This window comes from Nycticebus coucang, chromosome 9 (assembly GCF_027406575.1).
Source record: "Nycticebus coucang isolate mNycCou1 chromosome 9, mNycCou1.pri, whole genome shotgun sequence".
Classification (NCBI taxonomy): domain Eukaryota; kingdom Metazoa; phylum Chordata; class Mammalia; order Primates; family Lorisidae; genus Nycticebus; species Nycticebus coucang.
The window spans coordinates 5,157,348-5,178,613 of record NC_069788.1 but is presented as its reverse complement, the minus strand read 5'-3'; the positions used below and the strand labels follow the sequence as shown (position 1 = coordinate 5,178,613).

Below are 21,266 nucleotides of genomic sequence, written 5' to 3'. Positions count from 1 at the left end.
AAACAAAAGGCAGTGAAGCAAAGACTCAAGGAAAAACTGACGAGGTGGTAGGTGCTGGAGAATGAAGAGGACTATCCAAGGTAGAGGATCTGGGAAGGATGCCTGCTGAAAGAACCGGACGCCCAGTGGGTGGCAGCAGGTGTGCTGGGGCACAGCTAGTGGTGGGGGCAGCAGCGTGCTGTGAGATGCAGCTCCAGAGGAAGGTGGGAACCAGATGGCGTAGAGCCTCAGAGACTGAATCACAGATGCTGGGCTTTGTTTTAAAAACAATAGGAGAACACCAAGGACTTAAACAATCTGATTTATACTTTCAAAGGATCATTCCAAGGAAGGTAAAAGTAAATGTGAAAAGATAAATTGGGAAAGCATTGCTATCATCCCCGTAAGGAAGAGATTATGATGACCTCAACTGAGTAATGACAGACAACAGGAAGAATCTATATGGAGCCAAGAAACATGGGAAAAAATGAATCAGAAGAACTCAGTATTAATTTAGGAACAAAAAAAAAAACTCACATAGCAAAAATATTACCTTAACCTGTAATCGATATTTTAAAATTATCTTCTGTGTTCCCCAAAGACCATTGAAACTGAAATCTGCTATGGCTAACAGTATTCTTTTGTTGTAGGCAGCTTGATAAATGCTCATGGGGTAGAAGATCAAGCAAATTCTTCAATTTTAATAAAAAAATTATAAAAATTTTGTATAAACAAAAAATCAATATTTTGCAATATAGTTCCATCATTTTTTCATACAGTTTTCAAAATCCAATGATTTTGATATTTTATGCAGCACATTTTAAACTCGGACATTTTCACTGGAAATACCTTATTTGCATTCAAATCTTACAAAATATACAGTTGGAAAAAATAATTAATATACTTAAATTGCCCCAAGTTTTCCAATAATTACATCAGGCATCAGTTTTTAAATTTACATCTAAATGTAATTGAAATTTAATTTATTTAAAAATTCTGTTCTTCGTTTATTTTACACACATTCAAGTGCTCAGTAGCCGCAGGTGGCTAGTAGCTGGTATTGAGTTGCACAACTTCGTGGTAAAGACGTTTGGTTTTATTCTGAGGTGGACAGGGAGCACTGAAGGGTTTTGAGCAAAGGAATGACTTAATATGATTTAAGATTACTTTCCCATGCTGGAGAATAAATTGGGGTGAAGAGCAGCAACTGGAAGACCAGCCAGGAGGCTACTGAAGGTTGCATTGGGTAAATGATGAAGGTGCCTCGAACTAAATTGGTAGCAATGGAAGAGGGGAAAGTGGGGGGAATCCGGGATATCTGACCCAACCTGCTTACGAACCAGTTACGAGTTCAGGGATGACATGAAAGCTTTGGGTCTAAAAAATTGTTAAAAACGAAGTTGTCTTACAGATATTGTAAGAAGCAGATTTGGGGAAGAAGATCAGGCCCGTTCTTGTATATTTTGAATTTAGTATGTCTATGCAGCATTTAAGCGGGGTTGTTAAGTAGGCAATAGGTATTTGAGTATGGAGTTCATGAGAGAGAGCTCATTTGGAGATACTACTACCAGGTAAGTAGTATTTAAAGACAGACGACTGGAGGACACCACCAAAGGATGGCGTGTACATAAAGAAGTGCTTGGGTGAGGTTACTCAGCAGCAGTAATTTCGGGAAAATGCAAGCTTTGAGATGAAGCCCCACAGAGATCAGCAAGCATTGGTGGAATGGTAAACTCCCTGCACGCAAAAGCTGCATTAAACAATAGAGCAAAGTAAGTGATTAGCCAACCATAGTACACCACATCATTTCACCTTGCTGAGGCAGAAAAGCATAGCCAGCAGATATGGAAAAATGCATTACGTGATGCAGGGTTCATGCTGGCTGGGTGCCTGGTCAGAACTGGGAACGTGAGAGTTCTAAGCTGCAGTTAGTTTCCTCCAAATACACAAAATTAACCAATCTGTCCTGCCATGGAACGTATGTCATAATGCTGTCGTTTAGCAAATAAAGAGAAACCTTCTCCTTGGACAACCACAAAGCCACTTATCAACACAGCTTCTCATTACCAGGGAGGTGTTTTTCCCCTTAAGTGGGCCAGTTCCGGCAGGGCAATCACGCCCGGCATGTGGGTTCTGCGCAGAATTTTGGCAAAGGGGAGAGTCTTGACATAAGACAGAGCGAGGAGTCATTTATGGGCGTAAGCAGAAGCTCAGGGACTCTCAACACCGAGACTCGGAGCCGGAGGAAGGGCTGAGCGTAGTGCTGGGATCTCCACATCCCTCCGGAGCCGGGCAGTGAGGACCGCGGGGGACCAAGGAGTGGGGTGGCGGGGTGGGTCAAGGCTCCACCCACGGTGCACCTTTCAGATCCCGATGCGGGGAGCAACCGTCCCGCCCCTATTTTCCTCTCACCGAGTAGGTCCGCCCGGGAGTGGCAAAAATTCGGCCTGGTTAAACTGGAAGGTGCAGGAAAGACGGCTGACAGGCAGCCTCGGAATGCCAGAGAGCCGGAACACCGCCCTCGCAGGCGCCACATGGGCGGGGTCAAGGCCTGAGGCTCTTCCGGGGCGGGGCTCTCTAGACGAAGGAGGAGGGGCTGCCTCCTCACACGGGCCAGTCACGACAGGCGCTTTCACGTGATGAGAATTGGCCAATAGGAGGTCGCGGCGATAGCGGCGCGGAAATTCAAACCTGTTTGCGGAAAGGGATTTGGGTTCCATTTTTTCTTCTGCTTAGAGAGGCTTCTTGTAGGTGAGTTCTGCCCTCGTGGACGCACCGAGGTACCGCGGCGGCCGGTGTGTCTGCTGGCCAGCTGCGCCGGTCAGTGAGGGTTGGGGGCGAGGCAGGGGCGGCTAGGAGCCAAGTAGCCGACGTAGGGCGCAGGTAAATTAGCTGGAGGGGGAGGGGAGCACCGCTGCCTCGACCAGTCCAGGGGAGGGGCGACCCGGAGGTGTTCTGAGCGAGTAAGAAGTGGGTGTGGACCTGGCTGGAAAGAGGGAGTGATGGGGCACCTGCACACGAAATCGTTTCCCAGAAGACTGTCTCCTGTCTGGCGGGTTAGAACTGGGAGAGAAGTTGGAGGCTGCGTTCTGACAGTTAGCTTTCAAACCTAAGAAGTGGGGTGATATTTTGCTACCTACTTTATCTTCCATTTTTTGTTAAACTCGAGGACGGGGCGACATTGATAGCAGTGACTGAGTTAATGGGCTGATGTTTGAGAATCACAAAGACGCTGTTGATAGAGACTGCAGACACGTCGTTGACCAAACGCCGCCTCCTTACAGATGACCCCGGGCTCAGCACCGTACACGATCACAGTAGATTCTTGATATCAGAATAATTAAGGTAGTAAATCATGATTCTGTTACATATGCCCAAGAGCAAACCTGCTGATGCCCAAGTCATCAATAAAGACCTGTTATATTGTTCATGTTCTGCTTTGAAAGCTCCTGCAATGTGAGGGGTTACTTACATAAGACAGGTGGATAATGGTTATTCTTATGACCTAAAAGATCCTTATCTCTATATGTCACTACTGGTATCTAAACCAAACAAACACTCCCTGTTTTTAAAGAATGACTGCATTTGCAGATGGCCCAGAGAAAAATAATTATGCGAAAGGAAGGCATTCAGTGGACAAAAGAAAATTGAAAATTTAAAAGGAGCAGTAACAAACCAATAGTGGAGGCAGCAAATTTTGTGTTGTGCAGTGACTTCTGGTAGCTTCATTGACGTTATATTGGAGGAAAAGATGTCCTTGGACTATGAAACCTTGCTGGACAAATCACAAAGGCATGTCCTTTGTTTTTGTACACATAGCTCCACTGACACTACCCTAACATCTGCATTTACATGTCACAAAAATAATGCTTAGTCTTCTGGGTTCCACCCCTTCCCTTGATGTTAATAAAATAAGAATTATGACTAGTTCAATTTTTTTCTTAGAAATGGAGTCTGAGGATTTAAGTAGCAGAGAATTGACAATTGATTCCATAATGAACAAAGTAAGAGATATTAAAAATAAGTTTAAAAATGAAGACCTTACTGATGAGCTAAGCTTGAATAAAGTCTCTGCTGATACTACAGGTGAGGTTTTCTCTTTTTTTAAAAAAAATAATGATTTCATTGAGTGTCTTCTAAGGTAAGGGAATGGGATGTTAACCACTATATATTACACAATATAATCTCAGTAATTGATGTTTACTACTGCAACACAATTACCGTATTTTAATCCCTTTGTGTGGAAAATACTCCACAATTTTCTGCTTGTTTTAAAAAAAGAAAGCTAACATTTATTACACTGTGCTTAGAGGTAGTTTTTTAAACTTAGTTATTGTTAGCTATTTCTGCTGATATGCCTTCCATCAATACATAACGATTTATTCCATTCTTTTTTTTTGCTGTGAACTAAAAACGTCTTACCAATTTGAATAAAATGATATATAAATTTAACATCAAATACTCTATTTTTGATTGGAGAATCTTTCTATTACTTCTTTGGCTCTTTTTTCCTCTGTTCTCTCTTAAACCCTGTTCCAGCCACACTGGCTTCCCTGACTGTCCCGCGTGTATGCTGGACCAGCTTATTCCACAGTGCTTTTACGCTTGCTTTATACCTTGAACACTGTTCCTCAAATATCTGCCCACTCTTACCTCTTTCAGATCTTTGTTTAAATATCATCTCAGTATGGAAAGGTAAGTATCCAATGTACTCAATTCTAATGTGAAACCAGATGTGCAAATACATGTCCACACAAGAGAAAAAAAAAACAAACACAATTAAGCTCAAGTTGGGGGGAGGGGGTAGAAGGGAAGAGGGAGAGGCATTGGTGTGCTCTTAACTAACAAGCACAATTTAAGTGTATACAGCACACCTCCTGGGTGAGGAGTACAACTACAACTTGGTGTATATATATGTATATAATCACTGTGAGGCCTTCTTTAACTTAACTATTTAAAACATCAACCTGCTGGGGATGAGTTTGTGTTATTTTTCTCTGTAGTATTGATCACTTTATATATAGTTTACTTATGTGTCTGTTTATTGTCTTTCTCCTCCACTAGAATGTGAGCTCCTTTAGGGCAGGGTTTTTATCTGTTTTATTACATCCATAGAACTTAGAAAGGTGCTTGGCACTTAAATATTTGCTGAATGATGAATTGAATAAAAGTGCCCAAAGTTTAATTGCCCTAGGTTTGTGAAGTGTTAGCTCAGAAGTCTGATCCTTTACTATATTCCAAATGGCTGAGGTCATTTGAACAGTACCTTTGGATTATATCTGTAGTAACCATTAAATGCATGAAGATTGAAAAATAAATGAAAGAACTTGGGATCTACTCGTAGTGGCAGACTACATTTGCTTTGAATCAAAAAGTGAAAATGGTAATTTTGTTGACAAAGTCTTAGTAGAGTGTTGTTGTACTTCATCATGTCTATTTCTAACAGAGCTTGTGCACCAAGGTGGATGAGGTGAGTGCTTGTTTAAATCCTGTTGCTTAGCTCACTCAAAACTGTAAACATGTAACATTGTATTAATCATCATGATGTAAGACATCACATTATGTATTGAGGAAGGTTCAAAGATACTTAAAACTTCTTTCTAGATGAGAATTTATATATTCACTGGGCTACACTGTAGTGGATGTGGGGCATCAGGAATACTGGTGGTAAAGACACTAATGTCCGATGCATTGCGTAGAGGAAGCCTGGGGTGCTCAGAGACAGGAATACATCTGCAAAGCACAGGTGGAAACGTTATTTTTTAGACATTTCACAGATTAGTTCTAGGAAAGCAATCGGAGATAAAACTGGAAAATTAGGTTAAGCTCAGACAAAATTAAGTTTAAAATAAAAAAGCAAAGTTGTGATTGTACTATATTTCGGTAGAAAGCAGAAAGAAGTAATTTTGCTTGCAAAAGTAAAGATTTGAGCTTTGTTGAAGGTGACTGAAGCTGATAGGAGGAGTGATAGCTTCTTTGGGAAATCTGAATTTGATAATGCTTAGTAATGCTTAGTATCCTCAACAGACGACTGACATTCAAGTTGTCATTTAACACAACTAACATTAAAGAAAGTAAAAAGTAACATTACAGTGTGAAAGTTACGATTGCGGTTTCACAGAGAGAAAACTGACAGCCACAAGAGGTCCTATAAATTCTGAATGTAGACCAGGGTAGCTGTGGTTTTGTGGGAGCGGAGATTACCAGGGCCTCCAGAAGTGTAGGTAACTTGGAGAGAGAAGAAAATGACCCTTTCTGTTGCTTTTTTTTTGTAAAGTTGTTTTGGTTATTTTACAAGTAAGTTTGAGGTATATGAAGATATTGTTATACGGGTGAAGTTGTAAAGAAAGTTGTGTTAGGATGGGGGGGGGAATATATTTACTGAATAAATCATTGATGGAGAATTTTCCAAGAAAGTTGGTACAGGTAGTGATTGGGGAGAATTAGGTTTTCTTTGGATAGTCAGGGTACTAAAATTATAATTGTCCTGCTATAGCATGAAATCTTCTTAGATTACATGAAGTTTTTAAAGGCTACTTGTTTAAAAAAAAACCACTTATTTCTAAGTTTTTTCTTTCCTTCAAAATATATCTTTTTCAAGTAAAACATACCCTCATAAAAGATGTATATATTGTAAATAAGTTATTATATTTATATGCATTGTTAAAATTTTTAGAAAGTATTACAAGGAGTCTATGTGCAGTGATACTCAGAATATTTAAGTGCTTAACTCCAATATGAAGGAAAAATGGAATTTGGTATTTGTTTTATGTCTTCATTCTGTTGAAATATGTTTTGTTTCCCTCATTCAGATAACTCGGGAACTGTTAACCAAATTATGTTGATGGCGAATAACCCGGAGGACTGGTTAAATTTATTACTCAAACTGGAGAAAAACAGTGTCCCCCTAAGTGATGCTCTTTTAAATAAATTGATTGGTCGTTACAGTCAAGCAATTGAAGCACTTCCTCCAGATAAATATGGCCAGAATGAGAGTTTTGCTCGAATTCAAGTGAGATTTGCTGAATTAAAAGCGTAAGTATTAGCATTTTAACTACATTAAGTAATAATGTAATTTTGTTGCAAAGAGGGAAAATGAAAACATGTTGTCAGGATTACTATGAGAAAGTTAATTTTTGACGAAATACTTTTGCTTATAACTAACAAGGGGCTAACATAAACTCTTTACTGTGTAGACATTTCTACAAATGTTACATGTTTTCACTGCTTAAAGAGATTATTTAAAAATAAAAGATTTAATTTTATTTATTTTTTTAGAAACAGAGTCTCACTTTGTCGCCCTCGGTAGAGAGCTGTGGCATCACAGCAAACTCCAGCTCTTGGGCTTAGGTGATTCTGTTGCCTCAGCCTCCCAAGTAGCTGGGACTACAGGTACCCACTACAACGCCTGGCTGTTTTTTATTGCAGTTTTGTTGGGGCTGAGTTCGAACCCGCCACCCTCCGTGTATGGGGCCAGCACTCTACTCACTGACCCACAGGCACTGCCCCCAAAGATTTAATTTTATAGAGAAAAGCAATATCTCATGTCCTTTGGACAATAGAATGAAGAGTTATCAAATTAGGTGACTGTGTCCTTTTTCTTAAAATCCGACTGGAATTTTTATTACAGTATTCAAGAGCCAGATGATGCCCGTGACTACTTCCAAATGGCCAGAGCAAACTGCAAGAAATTTGCTTTTGTGCATATATCTTTTGCACAGTTTGAACTGTCACAAGGTAATAAGAAAATGTCAAATCCAAATGAAAAGCTTACCTATTATAACTTACATCTTAATACTAAATCATATATATGAAGTGGCTATTTGAGGCCAAAAGCTTTAAAGTTGATCAGATGAGAATATGAGGGGGGAAATGCCACCTACACGTCATGAAGAAAAGTAAGCCTGAGTCTGCACTATTACTTGCAGGAAACATCTAAAGGAAGGTGGTGTTTATAGGATGAAGGACGTAAGACATTTAGGCTAGAACTTAGATAAACTTTTCACAGCATGAAAGTAGACATCAAGATATAGCCATAGCATTAATTGGTAGATTTCCTTTAAAATAAAAAGTAAACTATTTATTTCTTGTTCATTTGGTTTTTCACGGTGTAGACCGTTTGGGTTAGACCAGGACAATTTTCCCTAGACATTTTTAGCCTGGCTGTTTCCTGGTCTTTCCTCTCTCTCTCATTCTCTGGGGCCTTCGGATATACGGTTAGTTCACCCTCTGGCCAGGTGTTCCTGTTTTCCTCCTGCTTTGTTTCTGTTGCAATTTTAATCCCATTTACCACCAGTGATAAACTTATTATCACTATTGGCACAATCTTCATGAGGTGCCCAAAGAAAGGCTCAATCACTGGAGACTATTCACCAGGTTTGTGGGTGGAGAAAGTAACCCAGAGGTGGCTTGAGAACCCTGAACTTTCACCTATTCAGGCGATATCTGAGTCCCAGTCATCTGAATCATTTTATCCAATCTACCTTGTGTATCTTCAGCTGACTCTTTAAAATGCCATCCCTTTCTGCCTATAAATATGGATTCTTCCTTCTTGCTTGTTAGACTAAGTTTGGCCAGGCCTTTAAGACTCTCTCCATTCTACTTAAAAAAAAAAAAAATTAAGGTAGTATATGGCCTCTCAATAGCAACTACAAATTTTATGTCTTTAGAACACTTAAGTATGGAAAATCTTAAATCGAGTTACCTATTTTAAAAAGGAGTAAACTTTATCCACACCACTGTAAGGTGTTAGTAGCCTCAAGGTCAAAATTGTGATTATTTTGAGCAAGGTCATGAGGGATAAGCTGTCAGGAAACATGCAACATCCCGGAAATCCTATGCATAGCCTTGCGTGTACTTTTGTAGGGGCGGAGGACAGTCCGTGGTTTTTATCAGATTTTTAAAGGAATCTGTGGCCTTAGTTAATAAGCTTCTTAATTATCAGTTTAGTCTAAACCTTTCTATCCTTTGCTGCCCTAAAATACTCAGTACATGAAATTCTATAACTATTCTCTATAAATGTAGACTTAACCACTATCAAATGTATTTATATTTTTAAAAAATGTGTAAACTGTCAGGAGCTAAAGGTCATCCTTTATGATGATCACATATATTCCTAAGTGCCAAGTGCATGACATAGTTCAGTGGCTCCCATAATGTTGATAACATACTCTGAAGGGTAAATCAAATGCTAGAGTTAAATTTGTACTTGAAAGAAAATTTGTCTGGTAATCTATCTGTAGTCAGAAAGGTAATTATGGTTGCTCTGTTGTTTTGCTTTCCTGAGATAATTGCTTTATTACACTCCTGTTACTTCTGAAATTGGACAGTGGTGACAAATTAATGTACAATTATATTGATTACATATTACACAAGGAAACGATTTTGGCATTGATTATTATTAGGAGAGAGTTGTTTGTGTAAGCCTTGGAATAAATAGGCTTATTTAAGTCTTTCACATTTTTCCTGGGTCCTGATGACTAAGTATTGGGGGAGGGGTGCTGGTGAAGGTTGATGCGTAAGCATGACAGTTTTTTTTTTTTCCTTTGTAGGTAATTTCAAAAAAAGTAAACAGCTTCTTCAAAAAGCCATAGAACGTGGAGCTGTACCATTAGAAATGCTGGAAATTGCTCTACGGAATTTAAACCTCCAAAAAAAGCAGCTGCTTTCAGAGGAAGAAAAGAAGAATTTGTCAGGTAACTGTTAATGTGTGCTGATACCTTTCTGTGGTAGATAGTATTGTAAGTCAGGATTTAGGATAACATTTCATAGAAAAATGTCATTTATGTAGTAAGTTCAAAATCTAAGATTAAATTGTAGGTGTCAAAAGGAGGTAAGACTTAGAATTAAAAAAGTCTTCACAGTGCTGTTGAAATTTATCCTCTTTTTTTTTTTTTTTTTTTTGGCTAATCAAACTCTCATTAGTAATGCACTAAAATCAACTCTGCACCAGGCATGGCGGCTCATGTCTGGGAGGACAAGGCAGGGGGATTGTTTGAGCTCAGGAGGTCAAGACCAATCTGAGCAAGAGCAAGACCCCATCTCTACTAAAAATAGAAAAATTTGCCCGATGTTGTGGCACATGCCTGTAGTCTCAGCTACTTGGGAGGCAGAGGCAGGAGGATTGCTTAAGCGCAGGAGTTTGAGGTTGCTGTGAGCTAGGCTGATCTACAGCACTTTACCCAGGGTGACAGGGACTGTGCCTCAAAGAAAAAAAGAAAAGAACCCACAAAACTCTAAGCAATGGCTTTTTGCTTTCAGAAATAGAGAATGTGCTCTTACTCTGAGGAAATAGTTTTATAATTAAAGAGCATTTGAAGAAATAGTTAGAAAATTATCTTCATAACATCTTCATGTGTGCATGTCTTACTTAAGGACAAATATTTACCATGAATTGACTTTTAAAATTCTTGTTTGTCAGATGACCTTTTTTGTGCCTTTCTCATCTCCTAAGAAATTTAATCAGTTTCAAAATTTTTATAGCATCTACAATATTAACTCCCCAAGAATCATTCTGCAGTTCATCTGGGCACTTGCAGAATAGGAACATCAGTTGTGATTCCAGAGGACAGGCTACTAAAGCCAGATTTTTATATGGGTAAGGAAAGTGAAACAGTTTTTTAAATGTATGTCATCTGTATGAACAAATAGAAATACATCTACATACACGTTTTCATGTAAATATGATAGCAATGTTTAACAGTGGAATGGAAATACATATTAGTATTTTTCTTTGAAAAACTGGGGATGTTTTCTTTCTGTTTAGGGAGAACATGCCCCCACAAGATGCAGAAATAGGCCTTCGGAATCCCTTGAAACAAGCTAACAGAACTAAATGGGTAAGTTAATTTTAATGTGCTTTGATTAAGGTGGTAGTAGTGAACTCTTTATTTCCAAGTTGGTTACTTAATCTTTCAAAACATTTTTAGTCATGTCCATTTGGAAGAGTCCCAATTAACCTGCTAAATAGTCCTGATTATGACGTGAAGACAGATGGTTCAGTTGTGCCAAGTTTTATAAGAAGGTATGTTGAGTTTTAAATTTTAAATTTCTTATTGGTATTTGAAGATTTGATGGCAGAATGGTCTTAAAGTCTTTTACTGGGTAATAGTTAATTATAATATGATGACATTTTTATTCAGTTTGGAAGTAAAGGCTGTCAGGAGCAGAGGAACTAGTGAAGAAAATGACTCTGCTTTTTCACTCATTAAAAGTATTTATTGAAGGAATCATTACAAAATCAGGAAGCGTGCTGGAAAAAATACTAAGTTAGCACGCACACATCCCAGGGGTGAAGCTCCTGATATCTGGGCATTCCTTGCTGCGGGTAGCTTCTCTGCTAAGAATCAATTCCTGGTGTGCTTGAGAATTTCCTTAGCAAGGGGTGGAAGGAGGTCTGGGAACAAGGGATCGTTCTCAGGAAAGAGTAGCTATCCGTGAGAAAGATGATCATTAAGTCACATGCTTCATCGTCCCAGGCTTCAGCAAGGGGGACGGGTTAGATGGAGATGGAATACTGGTCATCACATCCCGTGTCTTCCCTTTCCTCATAAGAAATAACAGTACAACATTCTAGTTCAGCTAAAGGAGACAGACTTTCTGGTCGATTCCTAACTCTGACCACCATTTATAATATTACTTATACTGAAAAAGTTTCCTTAGTTTCCAGAGAATCATTTTGCACGTAAACTTTAGGAACACAATTGATTGTTTTTAGTTGATGTCTTCTATAATTAAATTCATACTGTATTTTGGCCTTGACCAAATATTGATATTAAAAAACCATTTTGGTTGTCAAAGTTAAGTTCTAAAATCTGGTCACCATGTCTCATCTTGTGCATCTCCATTTAAATACCTAGCTGAAGAATAAAGGAGACTTCCTTCCACTCCAAAAAACAACAACAACAAAAAAACAAAACAAAAGCTATTTTCCTGGCACCTGTTATGGTAGGCTGTGCTAAGTACTGTGGGAGCCCACACGAGAGTTTATACGCGGCTTCTTATCCTTAAGCTATTTTCAATTGGAAATGTAGTTTACCCCTGTGTACTTTTCCTTTCCCACATTTTTGCCCTGACTCCAACTGTTACAGACTAAACAGCAAAGACACTGGTAGTCATCCACCACTCTTGTTACTGCCTAGCACCTAATCATTTAGCTTAGTCACTGTTGTATGGAAATTGTGTCATTTCTTTTAGAAATGTCTTTTTAAGAGATGTTTTCACAGCAAAAAAGTATGTAAATTATTAAAAAGGCAACTTTAAAATTAAAAAAATATACATTGGAAAGATTGATTTCAAAATTAATATTAAAATTCTGTTTCATGGATAAAAGACAGACCTTGGGATCCGAATGCCAAGACGTGGCTGTGTCTGGATCTAAATCAAGTGGAAATGATTCCTGTGAATTGAGAAATTTAAAGGTATTTCAATTTTTAAATCTTTATATGAAGCAAGAGTTCTTGATCTAGGATTCACGGAGCATTTTCTGGAGAAAGGGTTGGTAGTTGATGTATCTCCAGTAGTGTTCCTGATACCTGAAGACATGAGGTATCCCCTGTGGGAAGGGGTATGAAGCCCTGGACTGTGCTTCCCCAAGGTGAAATGTCAGAATGAGGGTCCATGTCTCTAGGAGGTCTGTGTCTAAGCAGATTAATTGATGGTTTTGGAATATATGGCCGGGGAGCTGTTCCCCCCCCGCCCCCGGTTTTGTTTTTTGGTATGTTTACTCATGATAAATGCATCTTTGAAAAAAATGAGTAAATCGTGTTGGGGGCAGAGGTGAGGGCATAGTAATCAGTCCTGACCTTGTGTTCGGACAGAGAAACTGTGCGGACTTAAAGAAAGGAAATAATTTTAGTTCCTGGTGTCCTATGGTTTTTAGGGGTTATATATTACTATTCTTACTGTAATTAAGTTAACCCCCTGGCATCACTATGGGGATCTTTTCAATTTTGTACTTTGGTAATGCCTCTCTCCTTAATGATCTGTGCTTTAAAATATTATTTTTTCCTAATCATGGCTATTCTAGAGAACAGTGCATGATTGTGTCAGAAAGTTTACTCTTCCAGATGTAGACTGACTACTATCTTAGGGTTATAGAAATGTTAATTTTGACTAATGCTATTATCTTTGATGGTAAAATAATCATCGTAATAAAATACTTAAATTTTTCTCTTGTCATGAGGCATATTCTGTGTTGGAGTCAAACTTACTAATCTTTTCTATTTTATTTATTTTTTTGAGACAAGAGTCTCACTCTGTGCCCTGGGTCGAGTGCCATGGTGTCATAGCTCAAGTGATCACCTTGCTTCAGCCTCTCAAGTAGCTGGGACTACAGGTGCTGCCACACGAAGGGCAAATTTTGTATTTTTAGTAAAGATGGGGATCTCACTCTTCCTAAGGCTGGTCTTGAACTCCTGAGCTCAAGGGATCCACCCTGTTGGCTTCCCAGAGTGCTAGGATTACAGGGGTGAGCCAGCCCTCCCAGCCAACCTTTTCTCTTTTTAAGTGAAATATATTTTAGCAATTCAGTGTGTCCATTGAAAGCAAATTGACAAAATTTATGGTCAATTTAAGGACCCATCCCATTGCTCTAAATTAGTGGTTTTCCACCTGTGGGTCGTGAGCCACAGGAACTGTATTAAAGGGCCACAGCATTAGGAAGGTTGAGAACAACTGCTCTAAATCAATGATTCAGGCAGTTAATCTTGCTGGGAGGGTTTGAGTCTACATGTGGTTATAACATAATTTTGCTAGCAGGCTTTTCACATAGATAAGGCTTTGTTAGTATATTAAACAGTAAGACAAATTGGGATTGCTCCTGTTTATGGGAATTTATTTTTATTTGGTATCTTTTCTTTTCATATAGTCTATTCAAAATATTCATTGTAAGGAACCTCTGGTGTCAGATGAGAAGAGTTCTGAACTTCTTGGCGATTCTATAACCCTGAAGAATAAAACTGAATCAAGTTTTCTAACTAAATTAGAAGGTAAGAGTGACAATCAGTAGACTTATTTCTTTAATTAAGGAAACCGCCTTATAGCTTAAGAAAGCAGACTAGCCACCTAAGAACTGTGTTTTGAGACTGTGTCTGTTCTGTTAACTTGTATTTCGGTTCATTTGTATGGAATGTATGCAAAGTACTGAATTCTGCAGCACGGGACACTGATTGGCCTAAAAGGTGCATGAAAGGAAGCATGGGGATAAAATACAGTGAAACCGAGGTTTTCCCCAGTCGGCTTGACAAACATTTTTGGGCATGGACACAGAAGCTGTTTTTTATGAGACAACTCACACTTTCTTTTTTTTATCAAACATTTGATTTTCCACCACCATGGATATAGTGATAAATTTAGGGAATTAATTTGATTTAGGGGAAATAAGGAAATATTTTGTGAAGGAGAAGAAGAAATTTGAAGAACAATTAGGATTTACATGGGGGAAATATCAGTAATAAGAGTATTTCAGGTGGAAGGAATAGCAGACAAAAAGATAAAATGTTTCAGAGCTGTTGTGGTATGGTGCACAAAAACACACAACAGCAAAAAGGAATGCGCTCAGCAAGATGTGGCCACACATCAGCACAGACACGGCTGTGAGACCTCACCAAGCTTTTTGTACCGTGCTGCCAAGGTAAGTGCACAGTGGTGAGTTCATGAACTTTATTGTCAGGCCTTGTGTGACAACAGCTCTGATGGTCATTCTAGAAAAAGAGTTCCAAAATTGCTTTGAGGCACGGAGTAGATGCTGGTGTTGGTGCTTCCCAAGGGGAGCACTTGGAAGGTGACCATAGTGATACTCAGCTGTGAGGTAGATAGCACTTTTTCTAGGTTGAGTTTGAGAACTTAATTATCAGTTCTTTGTCTTTTTTTTTTTTTTTTCTCCCTTTCAAAATGACTGAGGAAGAACTTTGAACAATGTGAGGCTTTTCCGAACATTTTCCTAGGACTTGGCTGATTTTAGTCTTGAAACTTTAATGTCCCAGAGAAAGCATCAGTCCCAGGCAAACAGGGACAGCTGGTCACTCTGGTATATTTCACCATTTAATTGGGAATAGATTTTTTTTTCTTCCTAGTATTTGGTGGAAGCTGTTTGTTTTGTATTTTCTTGGCATGTACTATAAACTAGTATGATTGAGAAAATCATCTTTATCAAATTGCTTTTTAGTAGCACTCATTAGACACTAATGTTTTCAGTGAATACTTGTTGAGCGTCACCACCATTATACTTTACATACAGTCAGAAAACTGCCCAAGTCCAAAGGGACAGCTCAGTGAAATACCATGAGTGAATTCACACTTGTAACCAATATCTAACTATAAAACTGGAACATTACTAGCATCCCAGGAACCTCCTTGGTCCCTTGTCAATCAAATACCTCTCCTTCCAAATACAGTCACTGTTATGACTCATAACATCATAGAATGAAGTGATACAGTGTGTGTTCCTGGGTCTGCTTCTTACACCCTTGTTTCTGGAGCTCATCCATGTCTTTATGATATCTAGTTTGTGGATTTTTATTGTCACATAATGTCCCAATGTATAAATATACAACTTGTTCATTCAAATGTCCATGGATAACATTTTTTGTCCGGTGAATAATGCTGCTGTGAACTTTTGGTGTCTTTTTGTTCACATGCGTATTCCAAGAGTGGGGTTGTTGACTCACAGGAGGACGTTGCCTGTGTTCAGCTGGGGTAGCTGGTGCCAAGTGGTCTCACCAGCATGGCGTTGGCCTTGCTTCACATTCTTGTCAATTATTGCATTGTTGGCTTTTAATTTTAGGCATTTTCATCCTGCTAAGTGGTGTCTCATTGTGCTTTTAATTGGCATTTCCCTAAAATCTGCTATTGAACACCTTTTCTTAGGTTTATTGGCCATTTGGATATCCTTTTGCAAAATACTTGAGTCTTACTGACATTTCTATTGGGTTTCCTTTCTTTTTCTCATTGAGTTTGAATAGGAATTTTAATGATCTAGATGCATGTTCTTTGTTGGATTTATGTATTACAAGTACAGTCAACTCACATTTTGTGGTAAAGACTGGATGAAAAGCAATTCTTAATTTAAATGCATTTGAATTTATCAGTCTTTGCTTTTGTGATGAGTACTGTCTTCGTCTTTAATCTTTCTCTACTCCACAGTCATATTTAGATTTATTATTTTACTTTTCATATTTAGATTTGTATTTTCCTGGAGTTTAATATTTGTGTGTGTATAAGGTCAAGTGTCAGGATTCTTTTTTTCTTCCCTTGTGAATATGTGGTTGACTTGGCATCATTTATTGGAGAGGCCCTTTTTTCCTTCACAGAATTGTTATACATTAGGTGATTCTGTGTGTGGTTTCTGACTTTGCATTCTTCCCCATTCTGTATTTATTTTTATCTGTCTTTATGCTAAAGACTATGAATACTATGCCTTCATAACTGCAGTAAGTTATGAAGTAAGTAAGAATGAATACTGCCTTCATAACTGCAGTAAGTCTTACTTTTCTGTCAGTGTAAATTTTCCAACTTTGTTCCTCTTCCTGAGTATTTTGGCTATTTTCAGCCTTCTGGATTTCCAAATAGATACTAGCATCAATATTTTAGTTACCACTTTTAACAAAAGGGATTTTTTGTTTGTTTTGAGACAGAGTCTCTACTAGCCCTTAGTAGAGTGCCCTGGCATGACAACTCACAGAAACTCAAACTCTTGGGCAACGCCCAGTGGTTCTCAACCTTCTTAATGCCGCAACCCTTTAATACAGTTCCTGTGGGTTGCGACCCACAGGTTGACAACTGCTGAGTGATTCTCTTGCCTCAGCCTCACAAGTAGCTGGGACCACAATGCCCAGCTGTTTTTTTGTTATAGTTGTCATTGTTTGGCAGGCCTGGCCAGGTTTGAACCTGCCAGCTCCGGTGTATGTAGCCAGCGCCCTAACCACTGAGCTACAGGCGCTAAATGGGATTTTAACACAGATCTAATTGAACCTATAAAGAAATTTGGAACAAGTCAACATCTTTATAGTTAATTTTTCCAGTCCACTAACCTGGCAAATTCTTTCATTCATTGAAAATATGGGGAGAATTACTTTCTTTCTTTTTTTTTTTTTTTTGTAGAGACAGAGTCTCACTTTATGGCCCTTGGTAGAGTGCCGTGGCCTCACACAGCTCACAGCAACCTCCAACTCCTGGGCTTAAGCGATTCTCTTGCCTCAGCCTCCTGAGTAGCTGGGACTACAGGCGCCCGCCACAACGCCCAGCTATTTTTTGGTTGCAGTTTGGCCGGGGCCGGGTTTGAACCCGCCACCCTCGGTATATGGGGCCGGCGCCTTACCGACTGAGCCACAGGCGCCGCGCGAGAATTACTTTCTTTGTAGAGATCCTATATATCTTTTGCTAGATTTATTCCTGTATATCTGATAGTTTTTAATATAATGATAACGAACGGTATCTTTTAAAAAAATCATATTTTACTTTTTGTTAGCATATAAAAGTACAATTAGATATTAATTAATTAATAGATAACTATCTTAGATACAGTGACATTGCTAAATCCACTGAATAATTTTCCTATGGATTGTTTGGATTTTTATAGGTACACAAGTATGTTGTTTAAAGATAGGATAGCTTTCTTTTTTTCTAATCCTTTTCATTTTTATTTCTTTTTTTTTATTTTCTTTATTATAATTGCTAAGATCTCCAGTAGAATGATGATTAGAAAGGGATGATAGGTTATACTCTTGTCTTAGGCCTTATTACAGTGTTTTACCCTTAACACATAGTGTGATTATTGCTGGAGAGGTTGTAGCTACTCTATCAAATTGAGTTCTGTTTATACCTAGATTACTAATAGGTTTTTTTGTATGTGTGTGATTGGATGTTTGGGTGTTGAATTTCATCAAATGCTTTTTTCCTGCATAATTCCTTCTCCATTCTGTTACTATGGCAAATTAAATTGTTTCTCAAATATTAATCAAACTTTGCATTTAGAAATAAACCAAATGCGGACATAGTTGGCTATCTCTTGTATGTCAAGTGCTAATTTGTTTAGGGTTTTTGCATCTAGTATCATAGAAAAGAATGGAATTTTAATATTTATAGAATATTAAATATATTGTGGTGGTGGACCTTTGAGAGAGTAAATTATAGGCTACTATAAGGTACAATTTTTGTGTTAAACAAGAAGCTTATGAAAAGTGGTGAATAAGCTTCTTTTTATTAGTAAGACTTGTTTATACCATTTATGTGTTATTAAGATTTTACTGATTTATTTATTTGTTTACGGGTGAAGACCAGGAGCATTTAAATCTAGAATGGTCTCTGAATAAGCTCTGAGTAACAATTTAGGAAGGTGACTGTGTTGCGACTTTATAAAACTGACTTGTCAGTAGCTGGCTTATAGCTTTTAGTTCCTCTCTTTGTTTCTAAAAGCAGAATACGATACAGTTTGTAACACATTCTATTGTTCAGACTTAGTTTTATTATTGCAACAAACACATTTTCAGAAACTAAAGAGCACCAAGAACCTCAAGTTCCAGAAGGTGACCAGAAACAGTGGCAGTCTAAGAGAATGTCGGAATGCTCGCACCTGAACCTTGCTGTACCTTCAAATCAATGGCAGATGCCGGAGACAGCCCGAAAGGTTCATACAGAGGTGACTTTCTTTTCCGCTAAAGTACACCATTGCTGTTGTTCAAAATACATTCCTGAAGTTTGATGATTGTGTTAAATGTTTTTTTCTTTTATTAAATGCCTATATACTATATTTAGTGGAATAGTTTATTTAAAGGATTTATTGTTTACAAATGATCAGCAGCCGTCTAGGTTCAGTGTGAGCATATGTCAGACTAAGCTCTTCTGTTTTCTATATGAAGGATGGGTGCAGGCCTTGGGTCGATCCAGTCCCCAGCCTGATTGTGTGATCAGAGAGTTGTTGGAATAAGCCACACCCACTCACTCACCATGTCTGTCTGCTGTTGTGCTGTAGCAGCCCAATTAAGCAGTTAGAGACCACTCGGTCTGCAAAGCTTAAAGTGTTTACTTTCTTGTCCTTCACAGAAAACTATGCTGCCCACCCCCCCCAACTAATGCAACGTTGTCTCCAACACTGAATAATTTCCTACGGCCATGCTCAGATAAAAATTTAAAAAGTGGATTCTAATTCCATCATTCTCAAATATTTGGGTCTTGGGACTTCTTTATACTCAGTCACCTAAAGAGCTGTTCTTTATATAGGTTATGTTTATCTCTGTTTACTAACTGCATATTAGAAAGTAAAATAAAATGTTTAAATGTTAGTTGGTTTATTAAAAATAATTATAATACACTCATGTGTATTTAAGTACATTTTTATGAAAAATAAGGATTTTCTGAAACTATAAGAATGGCATTGTTTTACAGTTTTTGCAGATATCTTTAACCATTGGCTTGAATTTGCTTTTGTATTCAATGTATTTCATTATAAAATGTCATAGAGGCTCTGGAAATTTCCAACATAAACTCATGAGAAAATAAAAGTGAGACGGGTGTATACTGTCTTAGTATTATTATAGAAATATTTTTAACCACTCAGACCCTTTGAAAAGGATCTTGGGGACCTCCCCCTTCCCGGATTTCTGGACCACTGATTTAAGGAATAGACACAGATAACAAATGTTAGATGGTAAGGATCCTGACAGGTTGACTCTTGGGTCATATTAAGTAAGTATCTCCTTTTTTCTTTTTGGAACTTTTAAGCTAATAGGATGGTAAGGAAACTGAAAACCCTTTATGGATCTTTAAGGGAATGCAGATCAAAACCACGGTTAATACCACTTCACATCTACCAACATAGCTATAATTAAAAAGACAATGACAAGTGTTAGTGAGGCTATGGAGACTGTTGGACCCCTCAGATGCTGCTTGTGGGAATGTAAAGTAGTGAAGTCACTTCGAAAAACAGCATGGCAGTTCTTCAAAAGGTTAAACATTGAGTTATCATCTGACCCAGCAATTCTGCTCCCAAGTTTATAGTCAAGAGAATTGGGAACATGTATCCACACAATTATTTATACATGAGTATTCACAGCAGCATTTTCATAATTGCATGAAAGTTAGAAATAACAAAATATCCATCATCTGTATGAATTTATAAACAAAATATGGTACACCCACACAGTGGGATATTATTTAGCAAAGAAAAAGTACTGAAGTTCACAACGTGCTCAGTGAAAGAAACTCAGCACGAAAGGTCACGTGTTATGTGATCTCATTTAAATGAAATGCTTAGAAAAGACTGATCCCAAACAGATGGAAAGTAGATTAGTGCTTTCCAGGGACTGGGAGAAGTGGGGTATGGGGAGTGAGACCACTCATGGTATGAGGTTTCTTTTTTATTTTTTTCCTTCAGTTTCATAATTTTTTTTTTATTAAATCATAGCTGTGTACATTAATGCATTTATGGGATACAATGTGCTGGTTTTATATACAATTTGAAATACTTATAACAAACTGGTTAACATAGCCTTCACCGCACTTTCTTAATTATTGTGTTAAGATGTTTATATTGTTGGACGAGGAAATATTCTAAAACTCGATAGTGGCGATGGTTGTACAACTGTGAATATAGTAAAAACCATTGACTAGTACACTTAAAAAGAAACTTGAAAGAGTGAAAAGTAGGAAGTATTAATAGGAAGGATTTATCCATTGTGGTTCTTGAGAGTATAATGAGTGCAGTTACAATAGAGAAACTAATTTAATTTCTGCGTGTACTTCTAGTAACTAAAACAGTCTCAAAATTGAAGGGAACCTTTGTGGACCTTAGTGCTCAGTTACTCAAAGTATTCAAGCAAAATGTGGTTCTCTGTTTGATGGAGATATGGTACAGCCGGGGTCCATACTTTCTGTAAAGGGCTGGCAGGCTTTGCACCATTAGAACATGAAAACAGAAACCACAGACAATAGGTAAGTAAACCGGCATAGCCATGTTCCAATAAAACTTTGTTTACAGAAACAGATGACAGGCTAGATTCGGCCTGAGTCTGCAGACAACGAGTTGCTGACCCAGCTGCAGAGGGTATTCGCTTCCCATTGTCTGGGATTTTTACAAGACGAATCCTACTGACTATCTCTCCTAAGGAGAATGCAAAATAGGCATTTGCCTTTCCAAATTTTGCTAAATAGTTTTTGGCAACATGGGGAAAGGGAGAGATGTAGTTTTATAGAAACTACAGTTTTAAAGAAAGGCTAATTTTTAGAAGCACAGAGCACTATTTCAGATTTTAAAAGTTTTACACTTCTATTGAGGAGGGTGTTAGATTCTA

General features: G+C 38.1%; 1 protein-coding gene across 1 annotated transcript in view; it reads left to right on the top strand.

Moving 5' to 3' along the window:
- The first annotated feature begins 2,704 nt into the window (after positions 1-2,704).
- Positions 2,705-21,266, top strand: part of TTK (TTK protein kinase) — a 45,847-nt gene continuing 27,285 nt past the window's right edge. Inside the window, exons 1-12 of the mRNA XM_053603274.1 lie at positions 2,705-2,730; positions 3,149-3,324; positions 3,925-4,065; positions 6,792-7,014; positions 7,610-7,716; positions 9,531-9,674; positions 10,462-10,576; positions 10,745-10,817; positions 10,908-11,002; positions 12,311-12,398; positions 13,847-13,967; positions 18,468-18,616. Of these exons, the coding sequence (XP_053459249.1) occupies positions 3,927-4,065; positions 6,792-7,014; positions 7,610-7,716; positions 9,531-9,674; positions 10,462-10,576; positions 10,745-10,817; positions 10,908-11,002; positions 12,311-12,398; positions 13,847-13,967; positions 18,468-18,616 (1,254 nt within the window). The 5' untranslated portion in view covers positions 2,705-2,730; positions 3,149-3,324; positions 3,925-3,926. The remainder of the gene's footprint in view (positions 2,731-3,148; positions 3,325-3,924; positions 4,066-6,791; positions 7,015-7,609; positions 7,717-9,530; positions 9,675-10,461; positions 10,577-10,744; positions 10,818-10,907; positions 11,003-12,310; positions 12,399-13,846; positions 13,968-18,467; positions 18,617-21,266) is intronic.